The sequence below is a fragment of the Megalops cyprinoides genome, chromosome 7 (genome assembly GCF_013368585.1).
Source record: "Megalops cyprinoides isolate fMegCyp1 chromosome 7, fMegCyp1.pri, whole genome shotgun sequence".
Lineage (NCBI taxonomy): Eukaryota > Metazoa > Chordata > Actinopteri > Elopiformes > Megalopidae > Megalops > Megalops cyprinoides.
Window position 1 is genome coordinate 9242563 of NC_050589.1, and position 17188 is coordinate 9259750.

The 17188-nt window shown below is 43.6% G+C and overlaps 1 protein-coding gene across 1 annotated transcript in view; it reads right to left on the minus strand.

The window, feature by feature from the left end:
- Window positions 1-16832, minus strand: part of kcnd1 (potassium voltage-gated channel, Shal-related subfamily, member 1) — an 81748-nt gene extending 64916 nt beyond the window's left edge. The window contains exon 1 of the mRNA XM_036533918.1: window positions 15356-16832. Within this exon, the coding sequence (XP_036389811.1) occupies window positions 15356-16470 (1115 nt within the window). The 5' untranslated portion in view covers window positions 16471-16832. The remainder of the gene's footprint in view (window positions 1-15355) is intronic.
- Window positions 16833-17188: the final 356 nt, after the last annotated feature.

A 17188-nucleotide genomic window follows, 5' to 3' on the forward strand; every position in this document is an offset into this window, starting at 1 on the left:
TAGCTGGCACAACAATAGATTCCAACACTACACATCTGATGCAGCAGAGAGTGAAACGGCAAGAAAGGCTGTTTTATATGACAAAGTGCACGTGCAGATACGCGTGTTGTGCTAATAAAAACAGCGGATGGGCACTTCTATTGAGTCCACTACAAACACAAGGTAGAGAAATGTTCGTTTAGTATTGCCATAGGGTCACATCATCAATTCTTCGCATCAAAAAGGATATGATGAAAAGGTGGCAAAAAAGAAACACACCACATCAACGCACTCTGCTCACTGACACACAGAGGGATTGCTGAGAGAGAGAGTTAAATAAACATTTACATTTATCAGACGCTTTTATCCAAAGCAACTTACATAGGTTACAGTTCTTTACAATGTTATCCATTTATACAGCTGGATATTTACTGAGGCAATTGTGGGTTAAGTACCTTGCCCAAGGGTACAGCAGCAGTGTCCCAGCGGGGATCAAACCGGCAACCTTTCGGTTACGAGTCCTGCCCCTTAACCACTATGCTACACTGCCGCCACATAAACACATTGCTATTTTTGCCAGCAATTAGGATTATCTGATGTCCAATGTCTATACAGCCTTCTGCATGCCCGGAGGAGAACACAAGCCGCTGCAGCTTGGCAGAAATACACTGACCACCTGCCTTTGCGGACAGGTGAGTCCTCTTCAATCCCAGGTGGTGACAGTGACCACCTGCCTTTGCGGACAGGTGAGTCCTCTTCAATCCCAGGTGGTGACAGTGACCACCTGCCTTTGCGGACAGGTGAGTCCTCTTCAATCCCAGGTGGTGACAGTGTGCGGCTCCACTGTTGCGTTGCTGGCAAAGACGAAAGCCGAGTAGCCGTGAGGCTAAACTGTGTTCGGTTGCAGTGCAGGGACAGTCTGTGTCCACAGGCCTTGTAGGGAGTTCAGGCAATTGCCCTTTAGCTGTCTGTCACTGCCTCGGCAGAGCTCCGGCAAAGCAAAAACCATGGCGGCGAAGGTTATTTATAGCGTTGGATGGTTTTATGAATACCTGATAGATTCTGTCAGGATGAATTAAAGGGATGGTCTGGAAATACAGGGGATCTTAATGAATCAGCCCCCCGTAGTGAAGGCAAGAATATTGTAGTTGTTGATGATCATATTCTGCATTAATTCCCTTTTTTTGGGTTATCTGAGCGATTCCTCTAATTAGCTCATCAGGTACTAATTACAGTAACAGGTAGTGCTGTGTGGACTAGTCGTTTTACTCTCACCCAGAAAAAGATTTTTTTTTCATTTTTCAGAGCAAAAATGGCAACTGTAGAACACAAAATGTATTGTAAAAGAACTGCAGTAATAATGTTATTGCTTGTACCAAACTCTGCGCTAACAGGCCCTGATTGTGCTTATTAAAAATCGGCTGTCTTACCTTAGGGATAATTACCATAAGAAAACTTTCTTCATTTTCTCTGTGGATTAACCAGTTATAAATACCTCTGGCGCTCCAATGAAGACGAGTTATTTCTATACCAGTCTTTCCGAGCAAGTTGAGTGCTTTATCATTGTTTGTTTTCTAAGAATAAATCTGGATGCCTCGTGAATATACCTCCAGGATTTGCATAACTCCAGGTTATTATCCTCCCTGACTGCAGAATGAGGATTAGAGTCGTTGCCTGTCCGCAGAGAACACCGTTCATTGATTGAATCTTTTTGTAGAACAAGCAATTCCCAGCTCTGACCCTGCAGATTCACTAATAGACTCGTTTTTAAATCAAAACAACACCTACTCATTTATTTAACACAAGGCCTCTTCAAAATACACCCTAAAACATTGTATAGATTGAATTAATGGGGTGACTGAAAGCTTCAAAAAGATTGTACTTCACAGGTAACTGCGTGGGTGGGAAATGTGTATGTTTTTATTTTGTATATTTCATATCTTTATTTGTTTCAGGCAACAGCTTTGTTTTGATGAAATAAAAAGCAAGCCTTGATAGTATTGGAGGTTTACCAGGTTGTGCAATATGAGTGATCTGGAAATATCCTATGGATGTCATGGCAATATAAACACAACCACCAGGCCTCTTTTTCTATAGTCAATAGCTATAACCACATTGCCTTTTTTAACAACTGACAGTAAGCAAGGGGGGTCAAGAAAGCTGCTGGGTAAGTATAAACCTTACACTCAGGTGTGAAATGTTGGGTAGACTGCATTCAGAAAGTGAGGAGCAGCACTGAAAGATTTACAATTACCCCCAGACATGGTTTCAGACACATTCTTTTTTGGGGGGGGTGGGAGGGCTTTGGGGACATGATTTCTACATCGGTGGCACTTACAGAAGACGTGCTTAATCGAAGCAGCTGTGTGATGTCTGCCCTGGGACTCCCGCAGGGGGAGAAGTACGGACAAAACAGAGGCAGACGTTAACTTGGGATGGGGAGCGTCAGCGCTGTCACTTTTCTGCGCAGGCAGTAAATAGGTCAGCCCGAGAACACAGAAGGGCCACAGCAAGAGGCTGTCCGACTGAGAGAGCAGCCCAATTATTTCCAGAAGAAATAAATTTGCTGGTGAGAAGCTACAGTACCTAGATCAGAGAGAAGGGGGGGTCAGAAAGAAAGGAAGCGAGAGAAAGAGAGATGAAGAGGTGCTGGCAGTTTTACTCCAAAAGAGTCACAAAGTCTCTCATTCCTCAGCAGTTTCTGCACGTTTGATGCACACTAAAAATCAGGCCTAACACAAGATTAGGCAATGCTTTTTTTCTTCTGTTTTAACATAGCCCACAACTTTATTTCCCCCTCCTGTGTGCAGTATGCATAATTACATTATGTAGGAATAATAAAGTCATTTTCAATACTTTTAAAGCTCTAGATTTCTATGCTTTCCCATTACTGCGTTGTTTATGCCATTACAAATATATTCTGCCCATGTGCTGTGTTCATTGAGTTGCTTAAGAGGTGTTACATAACCTGTATCAGTGCACAATTGTGTACACGGTGCTAGAAGGAATAAAATCCTTCACTGGGCTGATCTAGCCGCAGCACTAAAATCTCACGTAAATTGTTATTTTATGCGCGTATTTATATTCACTCTTCCATGGTTCTAAATTTTCAAAATGTATTAACATATGTTCATAAACTATTTATAAGTCCTTTTAAAAGTATCCACCCACAAAAGGGTTTATCCTGCTGCAAAGGAATCCAAGCACAGGCACGCTAACGCTCAATGATAAATTGGGAAAGAACACAAACTAGGTCTGCAAGTAAACTGTCTGCTCTGAAACAGCAAAGAGGAATACACAGCAAGGACCATTTATTACAAAACTGGTTATCAAAGCGTGAGCGTTACACACAGCGTGAGCTAGAGTGGTTTTCATTCCTTTTTTGCGTCTTGTACACAATTGTGAATACATAGGTAAATTATTAACCTCAAAAGCTAAAAACAGAATGCTACGTTGGTATGTAAGCTAAAAATACAAGACAGGGTTTTTTTTTTTTTGTTCTTTTATACGTGTGCACGAGAGAGTTAAATATAGACTATTTTCCTTTAATATTTCTGTAAAGAGCGCACGATGTGTAGTACTCCTCAAAGACCCTTTCTGCAGTGGCTTTGTTAAATCAGTGTAGCATGACGTATGAGGGGGAAAAGGCATTCCCCTAGGGCCCGGTTCAGGCCCTGCCATTATTCCTCTATCATTTCCATTCTGGTGATGCTCAGCTCTCTCTCGCTCCCCCCCCAGACCCTCAGGTCTCCTCCCTTCTCTTTGCTGTCTCATGCAGTGCTCCTCATGCTCAGTCAGATTAAAGTAAAGTTGTCTTCAGTTTCTGTTCTGCACTTTCCTCCCAGTCTCTTTCACCTCTTCCTGTGTGTGGACTCTGGAGTAAAGCAATCAGCTTTTTTTTTTTTTCTTCTCCTGCCAAAAAACCTTGCAGTTATACCCTTGCCTTTCCCCTCTGCACACTCCTTGGCTTTTATTCTTCATGCCAAGCTTTTCTGCTTTATTTTATTTTTTAAATAAATGTTGAATCGGCCAGTTTCTTGCTTCATAATCACAACCCAGGTCATTTCCTGCCTTCACCGCTGTAATTTTTATTTTACATCCCACACTCAATTCGTCAACTTTTAACACCCAATGGTTCCACTCCTCTGCTGCATGACCGTTTTATAATGTTTGGTCTGGCTCGCTGCTGTCTCAACAGTTCTGCTCCCGTCCATATTTCACCGTTCTCCTTCTCTGCCTACACACTCCTCTTCTACAGGTGTTGTGTCTCTCCCTCCATCTGTTCCCCCATTTGTAGAGCTGTTTCGCTTCCTCTTTACCTCTCACTGCTACAGTGCACTGCCCGGCACAATTAGACAGTACGCTCCTCCACATCCCTAATCACAGTCTTGAGACACATACCCTTAGATGGTTCGAGTGAACCTGCACACCTCTAGGCCTTTGATACTATGGTATGTCCTTGCTCTAAAATGGACTGATTTGAGAGTATTCCTTCAACTGCTTATTCAGCTGCGCGCCTTTTGTCTTAGGGCTGGTTTGACCCGTAATGTATTTCTCAGCAGGTGAACGACAACCTTATGTTCTGGTTTTGTAAGATCTGAATTTTAAAGGTTCTTTCTATATGCAGTAGCTATAAATGGCTTGGCAATGTTTCGCAGTCTGGTTTAACTTTGCAAAAGCATTGCGCCACGGCGATGTTGATCGTGATTACTTTAGTAGTAATAATACTAACGTTCAAATGACTTGAGGGTCAAAAGAGGGATGTTTGGTTGCTATGTGACACTAATCCTCTCAATACAGAGACACTCTCTGGACCCTCACGGGTAGGCAAATCCAGTTATCTGTGGCAAATCCAGTTGTCTGCTTTTTTTTTTCCAGAGAGATTATATACAGCCTTGTCACTGTCCAGATGCCGAAGGCGCTGTCAAAATGACAGTGCAAGCATTAACCACAGTCGAACACTAAAGGACTTCAAAACTTCTTCATGAGAAACTCAGCCTGAAACCGGTCTGTCAAAACGTCACCAGCTCCCAGTGTATGAGCGTACGGGAAATGCTGTGCAGTTGTCACAGACCGATCCTCCCTGTCTGCCTCTCTGTCCCACACTCACTGTCAGGAACACTGTCAGCAGAGGCACCAGCTGAAGAAGGGGAGCATTAGAGTGGCTTGTGTAAGTAAACTCAGGCAGATGCCACGTTACAAAACTCCCCTGCGCAGAAACGGCCCCCGACTAAGCAAAGAAACGTCAACCGCAGTGCAGCCAGCCAACATGCATTTACTGCATACATGCATATATGATGACACAGACAGGAGGGCTACAGGCTTAACTTCCTCCTATACTGTATGTGCATTTGAGAGAGAGAGAGAGAGAGATTTTCCATTCATCCTGTCCCACATAGCATGAGGACTAGAGGACTGCTTTACTTTCAGACATCATACCACTAGTGAAACACAGTGGGAGTGAAAACACAAGGGGGGGTTCCACAGGCCAAAGATTATGTGTGTACTTTGATGTATAGTATGTAAATGTTACATAAATTTATCAGCTTCTGGCTATCGCACCACAGACTGACCACACCCACGCAAACACCCACAGAGGGAAAACACACAAAGACATGGGTATATCAGTACATCTGTTACTCAGGAGAATAGCAGCCTTCTGTCCCCTGCGGCGCCGCCCTGCCTCAAAGTCAAAGCTGGGGGGGGCTGGACGGCCTTGCTGTAACAAGCCATGGGTTTTAATGAGGGTCACTTAAAAAAGAAAAAAGAAAAGAGGTTTTTTGTGCTCTGAAGATGGTCAGCAGAAAGGAGTCTGAGATCAGACACATTGCACGAGTGGAAGGAATGAGAATGAGGGAGAGCTCTGCAGCAAGCCCTAACACAGGACAAATTATATTTCCCATTACATTTATGGGAGCATTCACTTACAAACTAAGAAAGAACACAGGATAAGCGCGATATAATAAAAGCGGCAGTATTAATCATCAGCTTATCAGACACCTTTATCCAGGGTGCCTTTTACAACTTCCAGCGACCGCTTTCTACAGTTGGATTTTTTTAATGGCACGCCTGAGATTAAAGAACCTTAATCATCGGTGCCCCAGCAGCGCCCCATGTGGGATTTAAAGCCATGAATCTTTGATCCAGAGTCCAATGTTACTTACATCTACATTTACATTTTGTCACTTGGCAGACGCTCTAATCCAGAGTGACTTACAGAATGAGTACATTTAACATCACATTTACATTTTTTTGAAATCCAGCAGATGCTCCCATTCAGGGGGAAACACAAGATATGAGTACATTTAATGTTATATTAACATCTAACAAATGACCTTAGCCAGAGCAGCTCCAAAAGATAAGCACTAAGTTCATCCAACAAAATGACAAGAAATGTTACACGAACAAAGATCGCCCACTCCACTCACAAACAATACAAGCAATGTATAATATAACCAGTGTAACATAAGCTGCCTTACCGTGAACTACTCTGCAGGTTACAAGTGACAGACATAACAATATGTAACTATACCAAGTTTTTTTTTTAGATGGTGAAGATGGAGACTGCCTGCAGGCTTGGAGACTGAGGGAATATTATCTCATTGCTAGAATTGTGGGCCTCATAGCCAGACTGGAATGTCATCCTGTACAGAATTTACTAGGGATGTCACTTTGCCTGACAGGTGTGATGGCTGCAATTCGTACTGTATATCATCCCAGGATCTCGGAGTGCTCTCTGAGGTGAAGTGGTGACTCACCTCACGCGCTGCCGCTACGCCTAACCCCGAGCTGAGAAACGAACAGCAGACCTTTTCGCGTCTCGACACTCAACACAAATCAGCTGTTTTTGATTTATCTCGGCTGCTCCGACTTCGGGATGCTTACATGGTCAGTTTGGGACAGCCAGAGAGTGGCTTTGCCAAGAACACTGGAGCTAACACCTATCAGCGTAGCTCTGTGTGAAGCAGGCAGTCTGCACACTGTTTACCAAATCCAGCTTAGCTGTCAGGGTGAATCAGTAAAACAAATTAGTACTTCATATGAGGAGCAAAATTAGACAACTTCCCTAGCCAAAGCTCAGTGTGAAGGTACTGTATACCCACAGTTTTAAGAGATGTGAAATATGGATAGCAGCAGAGAAAACTTTAAAGAGGTAAACAGAGCACACTGTACAAATTCACAGAAAACACAAAAATCACAATATAGAGGTACCTCCAACATCCTACAGGGGGTAGAAAAATTCTGGGAGGTCTGTGATTTAGTGTGGGAAAATAAAAGCAATTCGTTTTGACACCTACAGTGACCCCCCCCATAAATAAAGAAAAAACCATTAGCTACATTATATCATAACTATTAACTTACTACAAAGCTAGTGTGTATGAACCAGGGCATATACCCATTTCACACATTTTATGAAAGCTTGCATGACAACTGAAAAAATTTCAAAATTTATGACAAATACGCACGGCTGTGTTCTCTGTGAGGAATACTTGGGTGGCGTCACTAATTCCACAGAGTAGAGCATTGTTCAAGGACAGTGTTTTTTTTCCAACAAGACTATTATATAATACAATAGCAGATGGCGAGAGTTAGGTATTAGGAGTAAATTACTCTGGGGAGAAGTGAGGCAATGGGCATAAAGAGGCTTGTCCGAAACGAACAGATAGGATAAGAGGCTTGTCCGAAACTAACAGATAGGATAAAGAGTGTCATGCTCAGTAAATGATATGGCAGATATGATAATAGCATTTTCATAATGAAACTTGCATTTCAGAATATCAGGTTTAAATAGGTTCAGTAAAGTATCCCTAGTGGCACTGTACCTCAAAGTTAACTGAATATTTCCTCCACTGACTTGATGTCGGTACATGCACTTTCATGCATTTCACTTTCAGTAACTGATGTATGGCAGTGTAACACAGTGGTAAGGTGCAGGGATCGAAACTGAAAGGTTGCCGGTTTGATTCCCCACTGGGGCACTGCTGTTATACCCTTGGGCGGGGTGCTTAACCCAGAATTTCCCCAGTAAATATCCAGCTGTATAAGTGGATAAAATGTAAAACTGTAACCGATGTAAGTTCCTCTGGATAAGAGCGTCTGCTAAATGACAGTAATGTAATGGAGAAGCATCACAATCCAACACCTGATGGGACCCGTATGCAAGAGCAATGCTGCTTACAAAACCAGCCCTCAACTGGTGTAAAATGGAGGCATGAACTGTGAAATCGTGAGTCTACAGTTAAGGCCACAGATAATAATTAATATAACTTTTATGACCTGTTAATTAACCCAAAGCTGCTCTAGTCAATGCAGGTTATCATGAAGACAGGGTCGTTTCAGTGCTGGAACAGCTTATTGCTTATAGACGTGTAGCGATTTTCTCCGCCAGTTCTGTACCATTGGAGAGCTGTAGGTTGTATCTGTAGCTGTTATTGTCATTGTTTTTGTTGCTTTTACACAAAACTTTAAGTAACCTTGCATGATGTTGATATGCTACACACCAATATCATTAGTCTTGGTATGATGGAATGATCAAGTGAATCAGAATTACTAAATTGAAGATCATATTTGCAGTTTTTTTGAGAGAACTCCCATGATTCACTGCAGGCTACCGTGATACTAGCCCAAGTCTGCAGGCTACTGGTCGAATCTCTCTTATTCCTCTTACTCCAAGTATGAGTCGAATCTCCTCCTACACAAGTCTGCTGTGGGGGTTGGATATCTGGACCTATATTCAAGTGCACAAGGGACTTCAGTTTGCTGTGAAAGTATGATTCTTCATGTTAAAGGTGCTTGTTTTATTCCACAATGTGAAGTAGCTTGAGGTCCTCCTCGACCTCTATTAAAAAGGAAAGCAGCTGATTGTGTTTCACTCGCAGTGGGTGAGAATCTGTCAGAAATGGATCATTCCCAAGTGGGTTACTGTCAAGTTATCTTTGGAGGGGAATATGAAACCAAACCAAGCTTAACCCTCTTAAGCCCATGACCATCAAGCCTCTAGAAAAATTCGAGTTTGAGCTGGAGGTAGCCAGGTTGTCAGATGTTTTATTCGTGTAAGTAAGGCATGGAGGAAATTCCATTTGTCTCTTGCTGACACTGGATGATTAAAAAAATGATTACAGGGCTTTTGTTGTTAAAAAAGAGCCTTTTTTAGTTTTCAGTTCTTTTTGTTATTACAGCAAAAGTATATATTCTAAGGTTTTTGCTGACGCCTGAAATATGTGGGCAGAGTTTACACAGGAAAAAAAAATATGTGCAGCACATATAAGGCAACGTGGCACACACAGGGTTAATTTAATAACCCTGTTCCTTTAACCGAGGGGGAGGAGGGGACTGATTGGCTGTGCTGGCTTGAATGACTTTACTCCTTGGGAAAAAAAGTGTTGGCCTGGGTCTGGAAGTAGGCCCAAGGTCAAAAGAGGAAGAAAAGAACGTAAGTATTAAGTTCCATTAATGAGAAATCAAGTCAGTTGCCGCCAGAGACAGGGTCAAGTAATTGCAAATAGAAACTCGCAGTCATTGAGAGGAGTCTCAGAAGAGTCTGTCTCCCCTGCTCTGATCAGCATACATTACGGGCAATCTCTGCGCACACCGGCATTAATGCACGAAGCCGAACAAGGTATCGCTGGTGAGTGCGGCACACAACAGGAGGCTGGCTTAGCGCACAATACCTCAGGTGATCTCTGTAGCATGTTAGCCTCACGCACAAAATCCCAGCTCGGATGAACAGATGAGAGTTTTGCAGTGCTCCCCACACTGCCAGGTAACCGTGTAAGGTAATCCGCCCGGGGAGGAACCTGGGGAGGGACTCTGGGCGAGGATCCAGGTCTCCGATTTATATTATCGTGAAGGTAACCTCTGTCCTTCCTGCATTTATTTGCTGGTCTGTGCGTTCGTTGCTCGGACACTTATTGGTATGTGGGGAGAGTGCACATCCTGCCCCTTCATTCTCTGGCTCATCAGTGAAACTCTGCCAGGAGCCAGCCAGTATCAATGATCTCCCCGCCACATGCCCGAAAGGTCACAACCCCTTTACACACTGCTAATCAGTTGTTAGCTGCATTGACAATCCCTCAGAGCTGACACCTACAGTACTGCATGTGAGTCATACTTCCAGGCAACAAAGTCAAAGAAACCCCACACATATTTCCTGTATGCATCCCAGGTGCTGATGAGAAAAGGATCTAGGTTTTGTGTTGGTGGGACACTTGTCACATTACTGTATGTAGCTACCACCTAATTAAGTGCTCTGATTTTCAAAAACAATGCATTTTACAGCCACCAATTGGCTCAAAATTGAATAATTATTCTATTATACATGTAATCTTCCTAACAGCTTATGATGGACTATTTTATAACTTGAACAATATTCAAAGTTCAAGTGTGCTTGACTTTCAAGCAAGAATATCATCACTCAAATTTGAAGGTATGAAGCTTTGGAGAGGAAAGAAGGGACAGGTTCACTGTGTACATACAGACCAAAATTATTTTTATGAATGATATTCATTACTTTACTTGCATCCCATATCATGAGAACAATATTATCATTTCAGACATGATGAACTCCAAAGGAACCAAACTCAGTAGTAATCGTACTGTAAAATTGAATCAAACGAGGTCGGTTGTCTACAAAATGATTAAGGGGAAAAAAAAGGAATCTCAGGCGGCCTAACTAAGTGTGTCACCTGAAGAGAGCATCCATATCAGTGAAATACCAGCAACCTGGTGTGAACTGTGATATAAATAAAACAGCATCCAGCTTTAAATCTTACACACTTCACACAGTTTAACTATAGAACATTTCAGAGACACGTTACTTCAGTACCTTTGTCATTTCTTCACTGGTTCTTCCTGCTTGCTGACTATCTCTACGACTGTAACTTTAACACTAAGCTATATTGACTCAATGCATTTTTAATGTGATAATAATGTGGTAATAATAAAGGAATTCAACAATGAATCACATATGTCGGTGCAAATTAATTTTGTGATTTATGAACCACCAAAATCACTCACCCCAAAACCTTTCACATTTTACAATAATCTTCAGGTCTGCATAGGCCAGAATGTTGTGGTATGCAATGATTTACTGTATTGCGGGCATTAGCATGCTAGACAAATTTCATCCGCTTATGATTTATGAATGCATGTCAGACAGAACCAGCCAACTGACACATTCTGAGAGGGGCTGCATGTTGCAACATACAAAGAAGATGGTGTGATAACATGTATCATATCGAGACTATGATATTATTCAATCCAGGGACGCAGAGTATGGAGGAATTGTGCGTGGGATATGATGGGCAATTGCATGTGAACTACGGTACAAATTCTGTGGTCAATTCTGAATATGTGTAATAGCTACTTCAAGATGTAAGTGATATATTTTCTCCGCCAAACAAATCCTTCTCAATGACACTCTACCCTTATGACAAATCCACATATATTGGATCCTGGGAAAATGCAATGAAGCTGAAAGAAAAAGACACTAGGCTTCCAGATTAAGCTAGCTACTTAGTATACAACCACATTTTTTCTGAGTTGATATGTTAAAATTCCAATTCAACAAGTGAAGAGGCAGCACACTAAGCTACAAGTAATGCATTACTCTTACAGCCCACTACTATGGTAGCTACCAATTAGACCAATGACATTAGTGGCCAATTGGAACACTTACTGTCACTTAAGACACAGAATGGCTTGAAAGAAATATAGACACCTCCCACCCCTCTGTTTCCATTTGAGATCTGGATTTGGATCTCATCAGCATGCGCGAATGTGCTACCTGTTGTCTGGCATATGTGTACAGCCATCATCATTTGCAACGTACAACCAAAGAACCTTGCCAAAAACAAACAGAAGGAGAATTTTCTTTGGACTGAATCAAGCTAGGAAACACATTAACTGAGAACATGCTAGCTTAATCAACTATTTCTGCACCTTTATGCATGTTTTTGGTGCAAAGCACAGTTCAAGCATGAACAGGAAAACTCCTAGCTATAGAAATACACTTAAAGCATGTAGAGGTAGTAAGCTATCTTTGAATGAGTATGTTAAGTTATAATTTGAAAAGGCCTTTTTACATTAGGTACATTGTCTTTAGCGTAATTGCCATCGTACAGAGATAGCTAACATTAACCCACCTGCTGAGACTCTACATGTGTGTGTGAGAGAGGGAGAGCACAGGCAATTTGTGGGCATCAGAAGGAGGGAATTGGAGGACATGGCGGTGTGCTTTTGAACAGATGTCTACAGTCATTACAGTCCAGATTTTGTCAGTGCCAAGTCATTATTAAATTGAACATTACATTAATGCAGTTAAGTCTTTATTGTTAAAAAGGAGTGGCGGCTTTTAGGGATGGGAACAGCATTTGTTTTTGCCTCTTATGTTTTTTCTGTTTTTTTTTTCTGTAACTGTTCCTTGTTGTTGAGACCATGTCATGACCATCATACTAGCCAAACCTGCTTGCAGCACATTACAAATACGAATAAAATCACTATGGCTAATTTCCGTCCCACTTTTAATATGAAATAAGAGGTTAATCTACATTGCCTGATACATTGCTCATACTACGTCTATGTCAGTGCTATTTTGTCAGTGTGGACCCTTTCCCTTATAACACACATATCAAACCGAATCACTTTTTAAATCATAGCCGCATCTATGTTGACCCAGCATTTCATTTTTGTTTCAGGGAAAGTGTATTTCACAGTGCCACTCTGTTCCCATGTACCGTAACAGTAAACAAGGCTTAAGGATGTGTTAATTTTGTTTATGTCACTCTGTTCGGCGGAGACGAGGTTTTTACGTCAGTCTCACCGTTCTCAGACCGGGCCTCCCCAGGGCTGAGACTTACAGAGGCGGCAGGTATGTAAAACTGTTTGTAGCCGCAGGCGACTGCCGCAGACTGGCCTCCCGAAACATAAACAAGACACCTTTTAATGCTCCTTCCTCGTCTGCGGAGGCTCGGCTGAAAAACACGGCAACAATTCTCCAGTTCCCCATATTGTCAAGTTTGTGTATATCATCGGATCCAATGCAAATCCGAAAGCCCTGGCATGGATGACTCCCCTCTGTAACTGTAGTGTTAATTGATTCCCGGTGCTGGAAAAGCACAGGAAATTGATTGCTTAAGACAGAGCTTCCATCCATCACCAAAGCAGCAGCTTCCCATGTCAGACAAAAGAGAAATCCAGGAAAGGTCCAAACAAGCCATTTGACATCACACCTAAATGTGACAAATATATATATTTTTTTTTTAAATAATAAAATAAAAAAAATAAACTTTGCAAAACCGATTCCCTTTTCTCTGACACTTTGACACAGAAACATACCCAGCCTTCATCACTCAAAAGGAAAGATTATGCTGTATCAGTAATACATAGTAACCTGGGCAGACCTGACAGCGCTCGTTTATTTCACTGACTGCATGCTGCATGTAGCACACAAAGACGCTAAGATATCATTAGGTTAGCGTAGGGCTAACTAGCCGGCACATGATAACATGGTGTTCCAGGGGAGGGCAAGACGAGCAGACCCTGCCTAGAAATTGAACTTGACTCGGCTTCACCACCAGGGAGCTGCTATAAAAAGCATCCATTTTCTAGTATTCAACAGTAGCGGACACAGTGCCACGCTGGAAACCAAACAAATGGCTGCATTGAAATTAGAGACACCCAACTCAACCCAGCCCATAACTCCACACAGGCAAGCGCGCGTGCGCCATCCCATCACTTTTTACGGTTTCACACTACACACCTCTCCCAGGTTTTACATGCTCACCCCCCCCCCCACACCCCCACCCCCCCCCCCAAAAAAATACACCTTTTGGTGCAAAGTTGAAAAGCGTTCAAGCCGCAACGCGTTTATCGGTAGGAACACGGAATGAAATAAAAGCAATCCCGTCGGCTGAAGCCATTAAATGTACAGACACATACTGATTTGTGTTTAATGGACTGGAGGATTGCCATCCCCACTGAAAAAAAAGAAAAAAAAAAACAAGCAGGATGACTCAGAATGTAATAATGCAGAGGAAGCTTCAGAAATGGAGGAGTTTCCCCATGCTCAGCAGGCTTCAATCTGTACGCTACTGATGCTAAATTATTCCACAGATTAACCTGCATGAAACAGATATGGCCATATGTAATATGTCCTGTCACACCTCTCTCATTCTGTTGAAGGATATTCAGCAGGTGATGGAGGGTTGTGCAATACGTTTTGTCTTGATGAAACACAGGAATTTCTGAAAACATGCTTATTTTGGTTGAATTGGGACAATTTTGTTGTCGATTTTGAAGTGCATCGCACATTTAAATAAACAAAGGAAACAGACAATACTGGTTAGTAGCTGTTCACTTGATATCCCAGCCTGCTCAATACCACCTGAGTCCAAAAACTCACTCATCATAAGTTTCAGTGTTGAAACCTATTAATATTGTTTAATTTCTCCATTTTCTCCACACAGGAGAATTACCAGATTTACTCTGTTATATATCCCCTTGTATTTTCTAATATGGCATACGTTTTCACATTGTTAACAAGATCATTTCAAATATGGACATGAAGAGATGCAGCCTAAATATTCAGTAAAACACATCAGTCGAGTCAAGTCTGAGTCTCTAATTTCCAAACTTCTCCATGTCTCTCCATTTGCTACACTTATTCCACCATCATTCTCCCCCCTAATACAATTAATTTTCTAACCTTTGATCTTCATTGTGAAACACATGCTTAATTCACTGGATTAAGTTGATCTGAAACCAATTCTAATTGCTTTAAAACACTGTTAAGTTACATTTAATTCAGCTTTCATCCCTCCAAAACCAAAAAGGCACATTCACACCTACGGTACAGCTTTCTGCTACACAGCGTAAGGCACTAATGTGATTACACAACGGCTGCTACCTTTTTTTTTTATTCCCTATTCAAATGCTTACCAGCTGCATGGTACAGAGTGCAAAAAATACCATGCTTTCAAGTTCTGTGACACCCCTCCTAAGCCTCCTGTACTGTATTCAATTCTCATTCATCACACAGATGCAGGGAGGCTGGTGCGTTTGATAGTATTAGCCTTCAGATCAGTGTAGGTGTGGACTGGAGGTTGTAGCTGGGGAATGACTCACACAGAGCACTCTGGGATCTTTTTGAAGAGTCCAAGGCATTTCTCTGGGGTGAAGACAAATCCACTCTTTCTCCTATTCAGCTGTAAGCTGCTACTATGACTTCACACCCATCAGTCTGGAAAAGCCCCAGAGGGTCCAAGGGAACACCTTAGACTGAGTGGATTTGTAACATGGGACCATTCAAAAACACCAACCAGGTGTCGGTATCACTAGAAAATACAAAAAAAAATCCCACAGAGGGCACAAGACTCACCCCAGCGTCGTCATGGTGACGATGGTGTACCAGAATGAGGCGGGGATGCTGGTGAAGTTGGTGCCCTTGGTGCCCTTCTCAGCGTAGAACATGACGGTGGCGAAGATGATGATGGCCATGGTGAGGGAGAAGAGCAGGAAGCCCAGCTCCGAGGCGCAGCTCTTCAGCGTGTAGCCCAAGATTCGCAGGCCCTGCGAGTGGCGGGAGAACTTGAAAATGCGGAAGACCCGGAAGACGCGCAGGGTGACAAAGGCGCCGCTCACGTCCTCGTTCTCCGGCATGACCAGGCCGATGTAGTAGGGCATGATGGCCACCACGTCGATCACGCTCATGACTGAGCGCATGAACTTGCAGCGGCTCGGCGCAGCGAAGAGCCTCATCAGGTACTCGAAGGTGAAGATGAGCACGCAGGCCGTGTCCATGCAGAAGAAGGCCAGTGAATACTTCTCACCGCAGGGCAGATCCTTCACGCCCCCCTTAGCCGCTCGGCAGGGGACAGTCTCCACCACGTTGGCGATGACGGAGACGGCGATGAAGAAGCCTGTGACATAATAGAAGACCAGGGCCATGGTGCTGGTGTGGGGGTTCTCGAAGGCCCTCCACAAGCGCTCACGGGAGGTGCTGTCGGGGGGCAGAGGGGTGTCGGTGGCCATCTCGGCCTCCGTGTCTTCGGCCAGGCGCTCCTGGTTTTCCTTCTTGCGGTCGCGGTACTCTTCCATGCAGCAATCGCCTATGATCTCCGGCACGATGCCGTAGAAGGCCAGCTCCTCGTCGAAGGCCTGGATGCACTCGTGGCGCGGGTAGTGGAGCTTGCCCGTGCGGTAGAAGTTGAGTATGTGGCGGAACATCTCGGGGTCCCGGTCGAAGAAATACTCCTGGGTGTCCTCGTTGTAGAAGAACTCCTTCTCCGAGCTGCCCAGCAGAGTGTCGGGGTAACGGTCCAGGGTATTCTTCCACGTCTGGAAGCGGAGCCCGCTGACGTTGACGAACAGGATCTCGTCGCTGCGGCTCTTCTTGTCCACAGGCGGCTTGGGCATGGTCTTCTTGGCCAGCGGAAGCCAGCCCACGGCTGCCGCCCGGGCAAAGGGGAGCCAGGTTGCCACTCCGGCGGCCATGTTTGTCTCAGTGGCTCAGCGTGGTGTTGTTGGAACAGATGGGGTGGGTGATGGATGAGAGGAGAGAGGGGCAGCGGGGCCCAGCGGCTATCACGGGACCTTTTCGGATCAAGAGGAAAAGCGCTGGTCTTCTCGATCTGATCATCCGAACTGCGGGAAATCCACGGCAGGTCTGGCTTGCAGGATTTACGAGTTCTTTTCCCCCCAGGTCTTTCTTTCTTTGTACTTTTGTTTCTCAAGGAGAATTTAAAGCCAGCTGAGGGACTGTGCTTTTTTTCATTGTCAGAGCTTGAGAAAGGTGACAATGGATGCCAACAGAGGACTGAACTCAAATGTCAGGCCATTGGAATAGCCAAAGGAAAACCAGGCCTAAGGCGAAGAGAAACTGGAAAAGGAGACCTCCTTTATACAGATCCACACAGAACTCTTCTCCTTTAATAGTGATCTTTGGCTGATAAATGATGCTCTGAAGGCTTTCAGGAAATCAAATGGTTAAGGTCTCTGGGCCTCACTCGCCGCGTCTCCTCACTGAAGACAGATTTGATGCAGTGCTGTTGCGTTTCAGATTCACATTAAATTGTGATGATGGTTTCCGAAGTTGCAAGATAGACAATTTTTCCTCTGTTGCTCTCTCTCTCTCTCCCTCTCTCCCTCTCCCTCTCTGGATAGCTCTCCGGCTTTGAGTATATGGGTGTCTCACTCTGTCATTCACTCTCTA